Below are 20,289 nucleotides of genomic sequence, written 5' to 3'. Positions count from 1 at the left end.
ATGCCAGGAATCATCCTTCTCTGAACTTCCTCCAATGAAATGATATCTTCACTTAAATAAGGGGACTAAAACCGCTCCCAGTACGATTTCACCAGCACTTTGTGCAGTTGCAGTAAGACTTCCCAACTCTTATACACCAACCCCTTTGAAATAAAGGCAAACATTCTATTAGCCTTCCTGATTATCTGATGTCCCTGTGTGCTAGTTTTCTGCATTTTGTGAAAAGGTACCCCAAGTTCCTTTGTATTGTTGATATCTGCAGCTTTTCTGTATTTAATCAATACTGTTCTTTTGTTCTCCATCCAACATAAACAACTTGACATTTTACCATACTTTACTTCACTTGACAACTTTTGCCCACTTAACTTATCAATATCTCTCTGTAAACTGATGTATCTTCTTTGGAACTTGCCTTTCCACTTATTTTTGTGTTGTCTGCAAAATTTGGCTACAGTATAGTCACTTCCATCATCCAATTGTAAATAGTTGCTCTCCCAGTATTGATCCCTTTCAAATCCTAATCGCTAAAAGTTGCCAACCTGAACAAGAATCCCTTATCCCTACTAACTGTTTCCTACTCATTAGCCAATTCTCTATCCACATCAAGATACTACCTCCAACACATGGGCTCGTATCATATGGGCTATTATGAGGTACCTCATTGAATGCCTTCTGGAAGTCCAAATATGTCTACACATTCCCCTCCAATAACTTACTGCAGCTGAGATAATGTTTGAGGATTCACCTACTGAGGTAGCTTGGGCTGAAGTTAGAAACAGGAAGGAAGAGGTCACCCTGTGAGGAGTGTTCTATAGGCTTCCATAACTTCCCCCATATTGACTGGGAATGCTACAGTTCAAGTAGTTTAGATGGGTCAGTTTTTGTTCAATGTGTGCAAGAGGGTTTTCTGACACAGTATGTAGACAGGCCAACAAGGGGCGATGCCATATTGAATTTGGTACTGGGAATGAACCCGGCCAGGTGTTAGATTTGGAGGTAGGTGAGCATTTTGGCGATAGTGACCATAATTCGGTTATGTTTGCAATAGCAATGGGCAGAGATAGGTATATATACCACAGGGAAAAGGGATAACTGGGGGAAAGGCAATTATGATGTGATCATGCAAGATTTAGGATGCATAGGATGGGGAAGAAAACTGCAGGGGACGGACACTCGTGAAACGTGGAAGCTATTCAAGCAACAGCTATTACGGGTCCTATCAGGCAGGGAGATAGTTGTCGAGAGAGATGGCATTGTTTACTAAAGAAGTTGAAGCTCTTGTCAAGAGGGAGAGGAAGGCTTATGTGAGGCGTTAACGCTCAGTTAGGGCGCTTGAGAGTTAAAGGTTAGTCAGAACAGATCTAAGAGAGGGCTAAGAAGAGCCAAGAGGGGACATCAGATGTTGTTGGCGGATAAGATCAAGGAAAACCCTAAGGCGTTCTATAGGTGTATCAGGAATAAAAGAGTTACTAGAGTAAGATTAGGCCCAGGGTAGCAGTGGAATGTTGCATGTGGAACCTAAAGGCATAGGGAAAGCAGTTAATGAGTATTCACATCGTCAGTATTCACATTGGAAGGCGGCAATGTTAGTGAGAATACGGAGATACAGGCTACAAGATTAGATGGGATTGAAGTAGACAAAGAGGAGGCTTTAGCAATTTTGGAAGATCTGAAAATACATAAGATCCCAGGGTCGGATGGAATGTATCTTCGGATTCTCTGGGAAGCCAGGAAGGAGATTGCAGAGCCTTTGGCTTTAACCTTTATGTCATCATTATTGAAAGGAGCAGTGCCAGAGGACTGGAAGCTAGCAATGGTCGTTCCCTTGTTTAAGAAGGGGAGTCGGGGCAACCCTGATAATTATTGTCCAGAGAGCCTTACTTCGGTTGTGGGTAAGGTATTGGAAAAGGTTATAAGAGATAGTATTTATAATCATCTGGAAAGGAATAATTTGATTAGGGATAGGCAACACGATTTTATGAAGGGTAGGTCGTGCCTCACTAACCTTATTGAGTTCTTCGAAAAGCTTACAGAACAGGTGGATGAACGTAAGGCGATTGATGTGGTGTATATGGACTTCAGTAAGACTATGAAAGCCATGATAAAGTTCCAAACAGTCGGCTATTGCTCAAAATACAGAGTTCCGGGATTGAAGGTAATTTAGCGGTTTGGATCAGAAATTGGCTAGCTGAAAGAAGACAGACGGTGGTGATTGATAGGAAATGTTAATCCTGGAGTTCAGTTATCAGTGGTGTGCCACAAGGATCTGTTTTGGGGCCACTGCTGTTTATCATTTTATGAATGATCTGGAAGTGGGCTTAGAATGGCGAATTAGTAAACTTACGGATGACACTAAGGTAGGCAGAGTGGCGGATAGTGTGGAAGGATGTTGTGTATTACAGAGGGACATAGATAAGATGCAGAGCTGGGCTGAGAAGTGACAAATGGAGTTTAATGCGGAAAAGTGTGAGGCAATTCACCTTGGTAAAAGTAACAAGAATGCAGAATAGTGGGCTAATGGTAAAATTCTTGCCAGTCCAGATGAACAGAGAGATCTCGATGTCCAGTTGCATAAATCCCTGAAAGCTGCCACCCAGATTGAGATGGTTGTAAAAAAAGCATATGGTGTGTTGGCATTTATTGGTAGGGGGATTGAGTTTCGGAGCCACAAGATCATGCTTCAGCTGTACAGGGCACTGGTAAGGCCAGACGTGGAATATTGCGTGCAGTTCTGGTCACCGCATTATAGGAAGGATGTGAAAGCTTTGGAAAGGGTTCAGAGGAAATTTACTAGGATGTTGCCCAGTATGGAAGGAAGATCTTACAAGGAAAGGCTGAGGGAACTGAGGCTATTTCGTTGGAGAGAAGGAGGTTGAGAGGTGACTTAATCGAGACATATAAGATAATCAGAGGGTTAGATCGGATGAATAATGAGAGCTTTTATCCTCAGATGGTGAAGACAAACACAAGAGGACATAGCTTTAAATTGAGGGGTTATAGATTTAGGGCAGATATCAGGGGTAGTTTCTTTATTCAGAGAGTAGTAAGGGCGTGGAAAGGTCTGCCTGCAACTATAGTAGACTCGCCGACATTAAGGGCATTTAAATGGGCATTGGGCACACATCATACATATGGATAATAATGGAACAACGTAGGTTAGATGGGCTTCAGATTAATTTCGCAGGTTGGTGCAACATTGAGGACTGCACTGTAACGTTCTATATTGGTTCTATGTCTGGTTGAGAGCTCCTCAAAATCTCTAATAAATTTGTCAGACACAATTTTCTTTAAATGAAGCCATACTGATTCTGGTAAGATTATAATTTTCTAAATGTTCTGCTATTACTTCCTTAACAACAGTTTCCAAACTTTTTCCAGTGATTACTGGCTAATCACATACAGTTACCCATTATTTTTGCCTCCCTTCTTTTTTGAAAAGGGATATTGCATTAGCAATTTTCCAATCCTCCAGTACTTCTAGAATACAAGGCTTTTTGGAAAATACCAACTAATGCATCCACTACCTCTGTAGCTGCTTCTTTTAAGGTCCACAGAAGCAAGCTATCAGGGCCAGGGGACTTTAGCCCCGTGAGTTTGTCAAATACTACTTCTCTAGTGATGTCGATGATACTGAATTCTGCCTCCATATTCTTGAGCTGAGCCAGTAGACAAGTCAGACAGAACTCAATCAAGCAGCAGGAGAAATGGATAAATAGCAGGAAGTGGGTTGGAATAGGTAACATTAAAGTTTAAGATCGTAGGTGACAAATAATTGATGTTATGTACCTGTGATGTCACAGTAGACTGTTTGGTAGTAGACTTTTGCTTCTTTAGGTCTGCAGATTACATTTACTTCAGCTGTGGAATTGGGCCAGATATCCCCTTCCTGAAAAAGATCCCCAAAGGCATAGCCAGTTAAATGTAATAGTAACCAACAGTATTTCAAAAAAACATACTGTTACTGTCATCTATCATATTCGCTGAAAGATATCTTTTATCGTGTATACACCAATTTCGAAAGCAACATCCCATATATAATAAGAATTTGAATTCAGTACAAACCATACTATTGTCCCAAGGAAGGAAAAGACCAGTGAGGTCTCAACTTTGTGTATTTAACTGAGGCTAATTTAATTTGAAGTGATAATTAACAGCAGAGAATAGTTCCTCCTGTCTAATGTTGGAAGGATTTGACTTTTATTGCTTTTGCTACACATTAAACTTGAAGCCAAATTGTGTTTGACTTCCACAGTGTAAATAAAGTCTGACAAACGCCCTTCATCTCTGAAAATAAATCCACATCAAACCAAGACTAATTAGTTAATACAATACATAAATCATTGTGACATTTTCATTCCCACAACAGGTATTGTTGCAAGCCAAGGAAAACTTGGGAAAAAATCAATTTTCTATACTCAGTTATTTATGATATATTTCATGACAGTAGGGTGGTAAAAGCACAAAATAGCTAAATGCTGTTTAATAAGTAATTGTATGATCCAACAGCAATGGATTTTCCACAGTTTCTCAATGGCATTCTGACATCCAGAGGTTTAATTGTAAAACATAACTGCTAATTCACCTGATACTTTAAGCCCACAGCTCCCAAAAATCAGCAAAATAAATCAGAGATCTATAAGTTTCAGGTTCAATTACAAAATTACCTTTATGTTTCATTTAAATAAAATTGTTTCTCCACTGTAACATACCATGGAAATAGGCACATTATTTTGCATAAAAAAAATTTTATGTTCAGCTAGCAGCTCTACCCATTCATTGGTTAAGTTAGAGATTTGTATGATCAGATTTGATTTAGAGTCATGGAAATGTATAGCACAGAAACAGATCTTTCAGTCCAGCTCATCCACACTGACCAGATATCCTAAATTAATTGACTCCCATTTGCCAGCACCTGACCCATATCCCTTTAAACTCTTCCTATTCATGTACCCATCCAGATGCCTTTAAAATATTGTAATTTTACCAGCCTCTATCATTTTCTCTGGCAGCTCATTCTGCACATGCACCACCCTCTGCTTGAAAAATTTTGCACCTTAGGTCCCTTTTCAATTCTTCCCCTCTCAGCTTCGATCTCTGTAGTTCTGGACTCCCCCCACTCCAGGGAAAAGGCCTTGTCTATTTACCCTATCTGCGGCCCTCATGATTTTACAAACCTCTGTGAGGTCACCCCTCAGCCTATTCAGCCTCTCCCAAAAGCTCAAATCCTCCAACCCTGGCAACATCCTTGTAAATCTTTTCTGAACCCTTTTAAGTATCACAACATTTTTCCAATAGAAGGGAGGCCAGAGTTGCACATAACATTGCTTGATTTGATTTATTTATTGCCACATGTATTTTGTTACAAAATACAGTGAAAAGCATTGTATAGTGTCACCACTCTCTGGCGCCATCTTAAGACAGAAAATTAAACCAAAACATAGAATGTAAAAGCAGAAGAATAAAGAAATAAAGTTCAACTGTACAGTCTTCTAGTTAAGGGCTCAGAAAAAGGCCTGCAGCTGCCAGCCATGAGTGCCTTCTCCATGACACCGGAACAACTCACCAATCTCCAGCGCTATCTCACCTCCACTGATGCCACTGTATCCCACACCAGCCCAACACCTGACTCTGTTGCCAACATCAAGAGTCCATTCAGGGCCCCTCTCACCAACACAACCACTACCGATGCTGCCAGGTCTCACACTGGGCCCAAACACACCACCGTCACCACTATCGTGAGTCTGTACTAGATGCAGACAAGACGGGAAACCCAAACTCACCTCCACCCAGTATCCTCTTCCTAAAACTTGCTGATATATAGAGAAATGTATCAAAGTAATGGCAATCTTTGTAATTTCCATGGTTTGTATCACAGTACAAAGTTGTAAATTGACAAATTACAAATTGTTTCCAGCACTAAACATAGTAGAGATAAAAAGTTGGCAGCTAAAAGAAATTTCAAAAATATATGATCCAATTTCTGGAATTTACTGATAATTTGCTAGCTTCCCATGCATCTTTGATTCCTTGATTCAAAGTAGTTCTGTATTTATAGATTGTGAGCATCACAGGCAAGGTCAGCATTTATTGTCCATTCATAATTGCCTTTTGAGAGGGTGTTGGGGAGTCACCTTCCTGAAAAATATAGCAGACCTTATGGGATAGGTACCTTGCAGTGCACTTAAGAAGGGAATTCCAGGATTTTGATCCAGTGACAATAAAAGAACAATGATATAGTTCCAAGTCAGGAATGACTCGGAGGGAACTTGTAAATGGTGGCACCTATGAGTCTGCTGCCCTTGTCATTCTAAATGATAGATTTTTGGAATGAGCTGTCGAAACAGTGGATCTTGTGGCTGGTACATATTACTCCTAATGTACATTTGAGTAGATTAGATTAGATTACTTAGATTAGATTAGATTACTTACTGTGTGGAAACAGGCCCTTCAGCCCTACAAGTCCACACCGACCCACAGAAGCGCAACCCACCCATACCCCTACATTTACCCCTTAGCATGGCCGATTCACCTGACCCGCACATCTTTGGACTGTGGGAGGAAACCGGAGCACCCGGAGGAAACCCACGCAGACACGGGGAGAACGTGCAAACTCCACACAGTCAGTCGCCTGAGGCGGGAATTGAACCCGGGTCTCTGGTGCTGTGAGGCAGCAGTGCTAACTACTGTGCCACCGTGCCGCCCATTTGTGGTTAGAGAGTTGATGTTTAAGTTGGCAGAGGGGGTGCCTTCAAGTGGTTCAAATGGATGTGGTAGGCTGTAGAGCTTTGATCTGATCTGGTGGTTGTAGGATTGTTTACGTTTGTATATAGTATGGGACTTCCATGTTCAGCATCCTCATAGTCCTGTCTTGTCAAAGAATCATAGTGTTGTAGAGATGTACAGCATGGAAACAGACCCTTCAATCCAACGCATTCATGCCAATCAGATATCCAAACCTAGTCCCACCTACCAGCACCCAGCACATAGCCCTCCAAACCCTTCCTTCATATGCCCATTCAGATGCCTTTTAAATGTTGTAATTGAACCAGCCTCCACACTTCCTCTGGCAGTTCATTCCATACACATACCACCCTCTGCATGAAAATATTGCCCCTTAGGTCTCTTCTATATCTTTCCCCTCTCATCCTAAACCTATGCCTATAGGTCTAGACTCCCCCACCACAGGGAAAAGACCTTGACTTTTTATCCTATCTATGCCCCTCGTTGACAACTCATTTTTACATTAACTTGATACTGATGCTGACCTGAAATGTTGTACTCCTCATTGAACTGAAGCTAGTCCCCTGACTTGATGGCAATGGCAAATTGAGTGCAACAAAATGTTATAAAGGAAGGAATTTAATCTGTATGGCAAGAGCTTCAACCAAAATGGAATAGCTGCGGGAATTCTGTGTCATTGCTCTCTAAGAGGATTAAAGGAACCATATATTTACCTGGAGAAGCATCCATCACTAAATGTATCCTGAGTTTAATTGGGGAACATCAGGAAGGAGGCATGCTCGTGCCTGATTAAGGGATCCACAGCCTTCAAACATGTCTCGGAGTGATCTTATACCTGGACAGCACCACTGGATACAAAACCTCAGGTGAGCAGTGATTTCTGTTAACCCAACATTCTAAAATGCAGAAGGCCCTCAATGGCCTGAGCAAGGGCAGAACAATGTGTAGGCCCTTACAAGCCTTTATGCTGTCACTGAAATGGAATCGCTTGCAACAACTTTTGTGTAAAATTCTCAGATTTTGTCCAACGCTTTTCACTTAAGATTAAAACTAACTTCAAGCCATTGTTAACTTCACTTATTAGAAAGGAAATCACACAAATGCCACAGAATTCAGAAGTTCCAACTGTCACTAATGTGAAGTGACAGAACTGGAGTACTGCAAGATAAATATCAGACTATTGTTTAACCTCAATCGAGGGGGCAGAAAGATGAAACATTTTTCCCAAGAAGTTGAGGCTTTTGTGGCCTGAGGTACTCAATATTTACCAGCCAAAGTGAGGAAGCTCCAGGAATTTCATGAGGCTCAATTATGTGATGAAGAAAGTACACACATTTCATTGTTCTACCTTGACCACGGGCCAGAGTATATCCCTAAGAACCTTGTCCTATTGCAGCAACGAATTTGGACAGTACCATTACATCAATATTATTGATGATCTTTTGGCATATGTTGAGGGATTGGTGGTCTCACAAACACTGTCTAGACAACCTCCAGAAGATTCATCAGGGAGATCCTGATATTCCTAAGTGTCAGGTCAGGGTGCAGCAGACTGTATGGTGTCCAAACATCTCACATTCTCTTGAAAACATCGCCTTCTACTGGGTCACTTGTCCCATGAACAGAGATCTTTTAAAAACTCCTTTGCCCTCTGCCTATCCAGCCATGGCCTGGGAACACCCTCTTGAGCAGATCAAATTGAATATTTTGTGCACTCACATCTCCACTAATGTCAGTCCCACTGAAGCAACACTCTCCTTCCAAACCAACAACCCAGCATTACCAGGATTGTCATTATTTTACTTTTGCCTTTCAGGAGACCATGAATGGAAAGGCTTTCTCCTCCCCCTCCATCTATAAACAATTTGCCCACTTTTGTCCAGACTCTGCTCAGTTTTCTTCTTATGCCATAGATCATGGGGATGGGCCAAGGCATTCATGGTTTGAAGCAAATAATATGACCAGGCACTTGAAGTCAGAGCCAAGACCTTCAAAGAGAGTCTTCCTGTGCTGAATGTATTCTCAGCTCTGCATGTTAAAGATGACGGTGTGACTGATCTATTGACTCTACTTACAGTAAACACCCTGCCATAAAGTTATTACCAAAGTAGCATAGGACATGCAAGGAGAATGTACAGCATGGATGGAGGCCACTTTGGTACAGAACAGGACAAGTAATACAGAAACTATAAAGCCAAACTTTGAAGCCTTTGATTTCACTTAACAACTCCCAATATATTTCATAAATATTATAAACATTTGCAGAGAAGCTACAACAACAATTTAGGGAAAGGAGGCAATTGTTTTCCCATAACAAAATCCCATAAACAACAATATCAACAAAATTATTTTTAGTAATATTGATTGAGAATTTAACATTGGCAAGAACATCAAGACAACCTTGTCTGCTCTTTTTCAAAATGTGGAGAAAGTGAGGACTGCGGATGGTGGAGATCAGAGTCCAAAGTGTGGTGCTGGAAAAGCGCAGCAGGTCAGGCAGCATCTGAGCAGCAGGAAAATCGACATTTTGAGTATAGGACCTTCATCAGGAATCCTACTGAAGAGATTACACTTGAAACATAGATTCTCTTGCTCCTTGGATGCTGCCTGATCTGCTGTGCTTTTCCACCACCACACTCTCGACACTTTTTCAAGATGTGTCCATCAGAGTGAAAAACAAAAATTGGTTTAACACTTCCTCTGGAAGCCAGATATTCTATGAAGGCAGCACTCTTTCGGTATTGCACTTAAGTGTCAACCTGATTGTATATTCAAGTCACAAAGTAAATCCGAAAACTAAGTCAAAACAGATCTCAAAACAATCAAAAAAGGAGAAACGTACAGACAAAAAGGACGTCTGCTTCATAAGATGTTTAATTACCAACAGCGATGAAAGAAAATTATCAGTGGTCGAAGGATTACAACAGAAGCTAATAGGCAGCCAATACTAGCAGATCATGCTGTTCACTGGCCGAATTTAAGTTTTCAACAAAAGTTCAATCAAGAAATTCACAGTTAAGTTTTGTGAAATGCAAAGGCATGTCACACACTTTTTGAAAGCAACAGAGTGCAAATAGTCAAATTGCCAAAAGGAACAGCAGGATAAGCATGGAATCGTTACCCTGCTGCAGAAGGTTGTGACAGACGGCAAACATTCAGTGGAAGCAATGCCGTTAAGAAAACAATGTGTCAGCACAATTCTCCTTATCCTACAACAGCTATTCTAAGTCAGCGTTGTCAGAAATTCTACACATATCATTTGAACCAGGTAAAGTCATTCTGCAACAGCAGCTTCCCCAACATGTCAAAAAAGGTAGGAAAAACAGTAATTGCCTCCGTTTCACATATCCCTTTCAGCCTCCCATTTTTCACTTTCAATTCTGCTCAATTTTGATCAGTCACCTATGCAGGTTAACTATAAACTCATAAGATATAGGAACAGATCATCACTGACCTGATAATTCTCAACTCCACTTTTCTGCCTCTTCCTGCTGAACATCCTGACCACCCTGCCTGGAAGACTGACCCTGCTCTCCCAGCTTGTCAGCAGCTGTCACATTCCCTCTTTGCTCTAATTGTACAGAGCATAACATGCTATGATTAGCAGGTGCTGTTGTTGGACTTGGGTGGACAAAGTTTAAACATCACACAATACTAGGCTATAGTTGTACAGGTTTATTTGGAAGTACAAGCTTTTGCAGAGCTGCACCTTCATCAGGTAGCTAGTGGGGCAGGATCATGGGACACAGAATTCATATAAAAGATCAAAGTGTCATGCAACTGATCCAATGTATTGAACAAATTTAGATTGCTGTTAAGTCTTTAATCACTTAGATTAGGGAAGCAGAATCTGACTCTAACCTCAACCTTTGATGCATTGTCTGACCTGAGATATTATCTTTTTCTATACTGATAAAACCTTAAGTCACCTCAGGACTGTGACTTGAAAGAAGTTCTGAGATTTACATATTAATCAATCAAAACCTGTCCCCCTCTATCAGCATTCCGCAGAGACCATTCCCTCCACGACTCACTTGTTAGGTCCATACCCCCTACCAACCCACCCTCCACACCTGGCACATTCCCTTGCCAACACATGAGGTGTAAAACCTGCGTCCACACCGCCCTCCTTATCTCTGGCCTTAGCCCCAAAGGATCATTTCAAATGTGGCAGAGATTTTCCTGCACATCCACCCACCTCATTTACTGCATCCATTACTCTCAATGTGGTCTCCTATACATCAGGGAAACAGGACACCAACTCAAGGAACATTCAGGAAACATGTCTGGAATGCACACATCAAACAACCCCACTGTCCTGTGGCTAACTACTTCAACTCCCCCTCCCACTCCTCCAAGGATGTCCAAGTCATGGGCCTCTTCCACCACCCATCACCACCTGGAGGAAGAACGTCTCTTCTTCTGCCTTGGGACCCTCCAACCACATGGCATCAAGAACAACCTCACCACTTTCCAAATCTCCCTGCCCCCACCTCATCCCAGATCCAAACCCTTCAACTTATTACCGCCCACTTGAACTGTCCTACCTGTCCATCTTCCTTCCCACCTATCTGCTCCACCCTCCCTACCAACCTATCACAATTACCTCCCACCTGCATCCACCTATCACCTTCCCATCTACATTTCCCCCAGCACCAACCCAAACCCCCTATTTATCTCCCAGCCCCTTTCCCCTCCCAGCATCATGGTGGCAAAGACATGACAAAGAGTTTATGCCCAAAACATCAACTCTCATGCTCCTCAGATGCCTGATCTGCTGTGTTTTTCCAGCGCCATGCCTTGACTCTTAATAAATTTGCAAGTGACACAAAAATTGTTAGAGTTGTGGATAGTGAGGAAGGTTATAAAAGGAAACAGCAGGATAAAGATCAAGTGAAAAGTTGGGTGCAGCAATGGCAAATGGAGTAATCCAGACAAGTGTCAAGTGATTTATTTTGTGAATAAAATGCAAGAGGAAAGTATATAGTAAATGGCAGAACCCTAAGAAGTATTGATATACAGGGTGATCTTGGGGTCCAGGTTCATAGATCCCTGAAAATGGCAACACAAGTGGATAAGGTGGTAAAGACTGCATTAGGCATGCTTGCCTTCATTACTTGGAGCATTGTGTATAATCAGGCCACACTTGGAATATTGTGTGTAACACTGTAGCTAGGATGTGGAGGCTTTGGAGAGAGTGTAGAAGAGGTTCACCAATATGTTGCCTGGATTGGAATGGATTGCTGTAAGGAGAGGTTGGATAAACTTGGATTGCTTTCACTAGAGCATCGAAGGCTGAGGAAGAACCTGATAGAATTACATGAAATTGAGATATAGGTAAAAACAATGACTGCAGATGCTGGAAATCAGATTTTGGATTAGTGGAACTGCTGTGCTCTTCCAGCACCACTAATCCAAAATAAAATTGAGATGTGCACAGGGTGAATAGTGGGGGCCTTTTTTTCCAGGTAGAAATGTCAAATACAAGGGGCATGGATTTAAGGTGAGAATGGAAATATTTAAGGGAGACGTGAAAGACAAGTGTTTCACACAGAGGATGATATGTGCCTGGAATACTGCCAGGAAAGGTAGTAGAAGCAGATACTTTAACAGTGTTTACACAAGGAATAAAGGGATAAGAAACATATGCAGGTAAATGGAATTAGTTTAGAATAGCATCATGGTGTCAAAGACATGGTGGGCCATATCTTCCTGTGCACCACTGTTCTATATTCTATGAAAGTCTTTCTCATCTCTGTTTTCATTGTGCCATCCCTTATTTTGAGATTGTGCCCTCTGGTCCTAAATCTTCCCACAGGGGAATCAACCTTTTTACATCAACTGTACCACGTCCCCTAAGAATGTTTCATGTTTCAATAAGATCTCCTCTAATTCCAATGAGTACAGGCACAAACTCTCAACTTTTCTTCATAAGACTGTCCTTCCATACCTGCTATTGGCCTCGAGAGAACCTTCCTTGGACTGCCTCCGATGCTTCTGTATCTTTTCCTTAGGTAAGGGGACCAAAACTGTTTACAGTATTCCAGCTGTTGTCTTATCAGTGTTCTGTGCAATTTTAGCAAATTCTCCCTACTTTCATACTCCAGTTTCTTTTAAACAAAGGCCAACATTCCATTTGCCTTCCCTGTTACCCACAGAATATGGATGTCCTGTATCTTTCTGCAGTCTTTCTCCATTTAATAACATTCAGCTCTCCCATTATCCCATGGCTGTGATTCATGCCTGAGGTTAGGTTTGAAAGGTGAGCTGCCAGTGAAGAGTCTCACCCATGGGGATGCTATGAAAAAGACTGCTTATGGATTACCGAGTTTCATGAAATTTCCTCACATGTACCATCTATAGCCAAGTATCTGGTTTTTATACTCAACTTTTTATACCTTTTTCAGTTAAATATAACAGCTCAGTGTTTCCCAGTTTCTTGGAATAACATTTCTTATTATTTTCTCTGCCAAACTTCAGAAAACTATGAGCAACTACATTTCACCCACATAATTCCCTTTGGTTGAGAAAACTAACTCAGGACAGGCCACATACTGTACTGCAGCCTTGTTAATTCCACAGTTCAACACCATGAGCTCTGGGAGTTTTACACACACCTTTCCCCACAAGTATTTCTCTTCAATTTCTTCTTCCGGTCTTTTGGGAAAACATTTGACTCCTTGCTCAACACAGATTCACAAGATTGAATCACTTGCCTTCTAGACCTACATCCTAGTAGCCATTAATCATTTTATTAATAATAACCATAACAATTAGTGTCAGTAATCTATCTAGCTGCAGAAGGCAAAACAGATAGGTTTGGTCCAAGCCTTCACACCAACTGTGATAATTAATACAGCACACTTCTCCTCTGGGGAATCATGAACTATCCCTTCACTTTTGCATGAGACCTCCACAGGCTGTTCTTACAGAGGAGTACAGATAAGCCTGCTTCATGGGTGTAGCCCCAGAGGGAAATTCTGGGAAGCATGGAGTGGTATGGCTAGCAAAGGAAGTTTGCGATGACTAAAGAATCAGGGGAATATTCCTGCTCTTCCCAGAACTATGGGAAGATTCCTTCAAAAATGTTTTCAAAGAGCTGACCTTTAGCTGACAGCTGCTGCTTAGGCCACAGAGACGGTTGAATCTTCCCGAGTTGTTGGCTGTCTGTTTGCCCAGCTGATTACTTATCAAGTTCTTTGAGAAAATTGAAAACTGGCATTACGCTCCTCATTTACACATGGAGCAATTATTATTCCTCCAAGATGCAACTTGCTTAAGATGCATTCTAGAAGCAATACTGCTTCCAGGTCATGTCATGCACATTTCATGGGAACCACATATTGACTGTTAAGTAACCTTTTTCAAACATTCAGAATTGTAGCAGTGGGTTGAGACAATAATTTGGCACAAATTAGCAATTACACACAGAGTATATCGGTGGGAGCAGGAAGGTAATACTGTTTTTGATTTTGTTACCAGACATTCCAATGGGAAGTATTCAATTTCCAAGATCAATATCTTGAGCACAAACTTCACGAGTTTTGAGTAGATAAAAGGTGTATTCTGGAAGAATGTTATAAATGGATGATTTGGATCTGTTACATTTTAATACACATGGAAATTAATTGAAAGAAGAGCTCCAAACACGTGCATAAGAATAAAACTTTAACAATATAAATAATGGGGAATGTGACAACCAGGTTCAGAGATTTAGATTGTTTAGGAAATTGGGCCAATACACCACAAATGCAGTCCCTAGATTTATGGTTTTCAGACTGTGTAGGTGACTCCCTGAAAACAGCACATTTCTTTGTCAACAGGGATGCTGAAACTTAGCACTTAATATCAGGCAAAGTGGAATACTCATCTGATCTGTCGATATTCTCCTGAATCCCGCTCCAAAATCTGGACTTTGCTTATTGTACACAGTGTCAGAAAAGTTTTTGACGAGGTTTCGCTTAGTAGACTGGTAAGTAAAATTAGGTCACATGGGGTTCAGGGACAGCTCATTAATTGGATACAAAAATTGGCTCGACAGTAGGAGACAGAGGGTGATGGTGGAGGATGTTAATCAGACTGGAAGCCTGTGACCAGAAGAGTTCCGCAGGGATCTGTGCTGGGTCTACTGTTATAACAATTAAAAGACACTTGGACAGGTACATGAATGGGAAAGGTTTTGAGGGATATGGGCCAAATGCAGGCAATTGGGACTGGTTTAGTTTGGGAAACTTGGATGAGTTGACTGAAGAGTCTGTTTCTCTGTTCTATGATTCTATGTGCCAGGGTGCCCACCTCAGCGGGCGAGTGAGTTCTCTTCCATTTAAAAGCCATAATACAGTAGCGCCTCGACATACGAACCACCCCGTTCATGAACAAATCGGTTTACGAACAGGATTGTACGTAAAATTTTGCTTCAGCATATGTACGAAATTCAAGGTACGAATGCAAAAAGCCCGTGTGCAACCACGTGGTTTCATTGTTCTGCTTTGCTACACGCTTGTTGAATACAAAAGCTCTCGGGCCCCACGTGATCTCATTCCATTCATCTTTGGCGCGTGCACGGTGAACAGCCATCCAAGCATTCTTATGCTATCTGAACAATAGGAAAAATTAATTCAGTTCGCAAACTTTTCAGCTTGCGAACCGGGTCCCGGAACAGATTAAGTTTGTAAGTCGTGGCGCTACTGTATACTGTAAAAGAAAGTGCAGTTACTCTAAAGCCAAATCCTCAAAACAGCCAGATTTGTATTTACAAACATCTTTTAACAGTTTAAATGCTCTCCAGCCTTCAGCAGCTTTGGATGCAAGGGAAAAACTGGCATCCTTTGCATTTACTCTTGCCTTCACAAGAAATGTGCTAAAGGAGGAAAATCAGGTGAACTGTTTCTTTTCACTTCCTGTCTCTGCAGACCTATGTACTTTCATTACACTCTGTGTTAAAGTTGGTGATATTTTTGTGGTATTAAAATTTCTGCCCTTCATAGCCACACGCTGAAATTATTACTCACATTCATTCAAAATATTGTCTTAGTTATATGACAATATGATCTTTTGCTATAAATTCTGCTCCACTAGCTACCTGATGAAGGAGCAGCAGTCTGAAAGCTAGTACTTCCAAATAAACTTGTTGGACTATACCTGGTGTTGTGTGATTTTTAACTTTGTCCACCCCGTCCAACACTAGCACCTCCACATCGCATTTCCTCGAAAATACTTTAAAGTTAGTAACTTAACTTGTACATTGACCAGAGCTAATACTGTTACTAAAAAGAACTTCAGTCAATCACAGAATCTCAATTGTAATTTGTAAAAGACTAAGTTAACAAAATCTAATTAAATGCTTGAGATGTTGAAAGCCTGATTTTAATTTCAACCCTGTCATCCACTGCTTCCATTACATAATTAATGAAATAGCAGTTCATGCTAACCAGAACAAATAAAGTACATCCAACTGGATCATTGTATGAGGCCTGTAAAATGGTGTATACATTCTGTAGACATTTCATATGCATATAAATGTTTATTTTTGTTAGATAATAACTATTGATTCTTTTTCTGTTAATTTTTCTTTCCTTTCCCTGGAAGCTCACCACCATTATTTGGATATTTGGTCCTTTGATCCAAGGTCATAGCTGATCTTGCACCTCAACTCCACATTCCCACACTCCCTCCCTATACCTTGATTCACTTAATGACAGGAAAATCAATTGTTTCAACGACTGAGAACCCACAGTTCCCCGGATAAAAATCCCTAACCTTCTGATTAAGACAATTCTGAGCTCATTCTTAATTGGCTGACATCTTATCCTGAGACAGTGACCCTAGTTCCAGATTCTTCAAATAGGGGAAACAGATATTCCAGCCTTTATACTTTCAAGCCCTCTCAGAATTTTAGACATATTAATTAGTTCACTGACATGTGAATAACAATGGTAGAATAATCTATAGTTCATTATTTGTGTGTGCAGTTCGCAAACCCACAGCAGACTCACAAAATTGTGTACAGATATCATATGGAGTCCTTAAAGGTCACCTCTCAATGGCAAAGTTAATGTATAATGTTCTCATTTTTTAATACTCAAGAGAATATAGACCCAATCCACTCAAATGTACTTTTTTTTTCTCTATTACCCATTGAAATATCCAATCCTCATATCTGAGCTTAGAAAGTATGTGTTGTGAAAAATGGAAAATTTTCACAGCTGTCGAGTCTGTGTTCTGAGGCAGATGGATATGCTTGAATCTCATCCTGCCTGGCTGTTTAACCTCTTCCAGTCTCATGATCCTCTGTGACCTCTCAGTTCCTCTTCCAATTCTGGCCTCGCATACATCATTGATTTCCTTTATTCCATCAGTGACATTTATGCCTTCAGCTTCATTGGCCTAATATTCCAGTATTGCTTTGGGCAAAGCCTTTAATAAGAGTCATAGAGATGTACAGCATGGAAACAAACCCTTCGGTTCAACCCGTCCATGCCGATCAGATATCCCAACCCAATCTAGTCCCATCTGCCAGCACCCGGCCCATAACCCTCCAAACCCTTCCTATTCATATGCCCATCCAAATGCCTCTTAAAAGTTGTGAGCTGAAGACAAGTAGTCCCTGGAACTCAAATTGAACATTGGAAGACAAATCACCTGTGTGTGTGAATGACTTGATAGAACTGTTGACAGCACCTTGCATTGTTTAGCTAATGATTAGGAATAACCTGATGGGGGAGTAATTGGTCAAATTGAATTTCCCCTAATGTTGTAAATGTGATGGAACATTTTTGTTAAGGGTGCAGGTCATTCTGGATTAAGATCTTTTGGATGACAATCAGGAGGCTTTTGATGCCTGCGCTTATGTACAGTGCAGTAAACTGATTTTTATGTGATGAAGAATAAATTAAATTCTCCGAAGATTAGAATCTGTAGTAGTGTTACTTCAGGAGATGACTGAAGACCATCATTTATTTGGCACTTCGTGCGAATTTGATTGTGAAAGCTTCAGTCATGGCATTTGTAATCATATGTCGTACTCTGCCGTGATTGAAGAGGGACATATTCATGAGAACACCTTCCCCCATTTGTTTAAGTGTCCACTGGCATTTCTGATTGGATGTGGTAGGGCTGCAGAATATGAGCCCTAACTGTTGCTTGCCTAGATCTGTTACTTTTGTCATTTACCACCAATATGTATTACAGTTTCACTAGGTTGGCAGTTCATTTTCAGGCATCTAATTCTGCTCATAAGACAACCCTGTCGTAGAACTGTGTAGATCGGTGTTGATGTTGATAGTGGAGTGAAAGATAGGGTAGATAATATGGGATTATAGATTGTCATGATATATAATGCTGCTGCTGATGGCTCACAGCACTTCATAAATGACTTGTTTTGACCTGTCAGATTTGTACCAAATATGTATTCTACACAGTGGATGTGCAACACAGGATGGTGGCAAGAGGCTACATGATGGTGCTTGTGGGGTGATTTTCTAAGCACAGAGTTTGGAATTTGAATCACAGGTTTTCATGCTGCAACTCAACTGTGTCACTGTAGTGATGTTGTTTTAACTTTAGATACTCTAACTGGCGAGGATGACATCCTAATGATGAGAGAGACAGCAGAAGGCAGGAGCTGCTAGCATGCTGCCAACAGCCATGTTGAGGACTGCCACTGCCTTGCCAAAGACAATAGGCAACTCCTTAAAGAATGTCAACCTGTGCAGACATGACAGTTCCTTTCAGGATAGGGTTAAGTAATGATTAGTGAGGACTGCAGATGCTGGAGATTAGAGTCAAGGGTGTGGGGTTGGACAAAGCACAGCAGGTCAGGCAGCATCTGAGGAGCAAGAAAATCGACGTTTTAGGCAAAAGCCTTTAATCAGGAATGAGGCTGGGAGCCTCGGGGGTGGAGAGATAAATGGGAGGAATTGGGACTGGGGCAAGTAGCTGAGAGTGCAATAGGTGGATGGAGGTGGGGGTAAAGGTGAGAGGTCAGAGGGGAGGGTGGAGCGGATAGGTGGGAAGGAAGATGGACAGATGGGACAGGTCATAAGGGCGATGCTGAGCTGGAAGGTTGAAACTGGGATAAGGCAGGGGGTGGGGAAATGAGGAAACTGGTGAAATCCAAATTGATGCCATGGGTTGGAGGGTCCCGAGGCAGAAGATAAGGTGTTCTTCCTCCAGGTGTCAGGTGGTAAGGGAGTCGCGATGGAGGAGGCCCAGGTCCTGCATGTCCTCGGCAGAGTGGGAGGGGGAAGTGTTTGGCCACGAGCCGGTGGAGTTGGTTGGTACGGATGTCCTGGAGATGTTCTCTGAAGCACTCTATGAATAGGCGCCCTGTCTCCCCAATGTAGAGACCACCGTATTGGGAGCAACGGATGCAATAAATGACGTGTGGAAATGCAGGTGAAACTTTGTTGGATAGGAAGTGTTTTAATCGTGGAGCACAAAGTGCTAATCTTGCAAAAGCAGCTCACTGATGCTGAGTTCATGAAATGGAAAATGTTTCGTTCCATATGGCTTCTAGATAGAGGAACAAAATAATCCACCTCTAAGCGAGTTCTGAGAAGATTTGCAGCTCAGGTTGACGTCCTAGTTGTAGGTTTGCTCGCTGAGCTGGAAGGTTCTGGAAATGTCTGGAAATGAACCTTTCAGCTCAGCGAGCAAACCTACATCCATAATCCACCTCTAATATACAATTGCAAACATATTTGCACCACTGCCCTCAAAAGCATACTTCTCTCTGCAAACCATTTTAAGCACTAACCACTGGTTCAATGATGAAAATATCATCAGACAACAGCATTGTGTCATCCTCCACCAAATGGCGACGATTCTGGAAGGTACGGGTAAGGAGCGGCATCTGTTCACGTAAAGTAGGGTCTTCAGTGCACTCCTTCATAAACCGGTTAGTTTCCTCTTCTTCTTCAGTCATCAAGTCTGAAATAAATCTGAACAAAGACATACAGATCAGCTATGAACTCAGAGCTCATCATGTCAACATGAACTGCAAATGTGTTGCTGGTCAAAGCACAGCAGGCCAGGCAGCATCTCAGGAATAGAGAATTCGACATTTCGAGCATAAGCCCTTCATCAACGTCGAATTCTCTATTCCTGAGATGCTGCCTGGCCTGCTGTGCTTTGACCAGCAACACATTTGCAGCTGTGATCTCCAGCATCTGCAGACCTCATGTTTTACTATGTCAACATGAACCACATTATCTATACATTTACCCTCAGGAAGATTCTTACACATCCAAAATATTGACCTGCATTCACTTTTTGATGGTAACTAACTTGAGCATTTTGTGCACTTATTTCAAATTTCTTAGATTCTCTTTTTCTATCTCATAAAAGTATTTATAAAATAGTGTTGCCTCCCAGCCACCTTATATAGTGGTGAGGGCCCAGGCATGAGAATTCATGCCAGCAGAATCCTGGGCCTACAGCCATTTTCCTAGAGCTAGGATGAATTCATAAAGCATTGGACAATTCAAACCAATTAAGATCCATCGTCAGATGTGAAACCAGAATTATTCTGCTCAGACTCTGACTACC

At 41.5% G+C, this 20,289-nt stretch overlaps 1 protein-coding gene across 1 annotated transcript in view; it reads right to left on the bottom strand.

Annotated features, from left to right (window-relative positions):
- hydin (HYDIN axonemal central pair apparatus protein) overlaps positions 1–20,289 on the bottom strand; it is an 888,678-nt gene that overhangs the window by 593,645 nt on the left and 274,744 nt on the right. Inside the window, exons 10-11 of the mRNA XM_060837518.1 lie at positions 19,499–19,682; positions 3,787–3,886 (exon numbers count right to left, since the gene is read on the bottom strand). Coding sequence (XP_060693501.1) covers positions 3,787–3,886; positions 19,499–19,682 — 284 coding nt within the window. The remainder of the gene's footprint in view (positions 1–3,786; positions 3,887–19,498; positions 19,683–20,289) is intronic.

This window comes from Hemiscyllium ocellatum, chromosome 17 (genome assembly GCF_020745735.1).
Source record: "Hemiscyllium ocellatum isolate sHemOce1 chromosome 17, sHemOce1.pat.X.cur, whole genome shotgun sequence".
NCBI classification, from domain to species: Eukaryota; Metazoa; Chordata; class Chondrichthyes; order Orectolobiformes; family Hemiscylliidae; genus Hemiscyllium; species Hemiscyllium ocellatum.
This window is presented reverse-complemented; position numbering and strand designations above follow the sequence as displayed.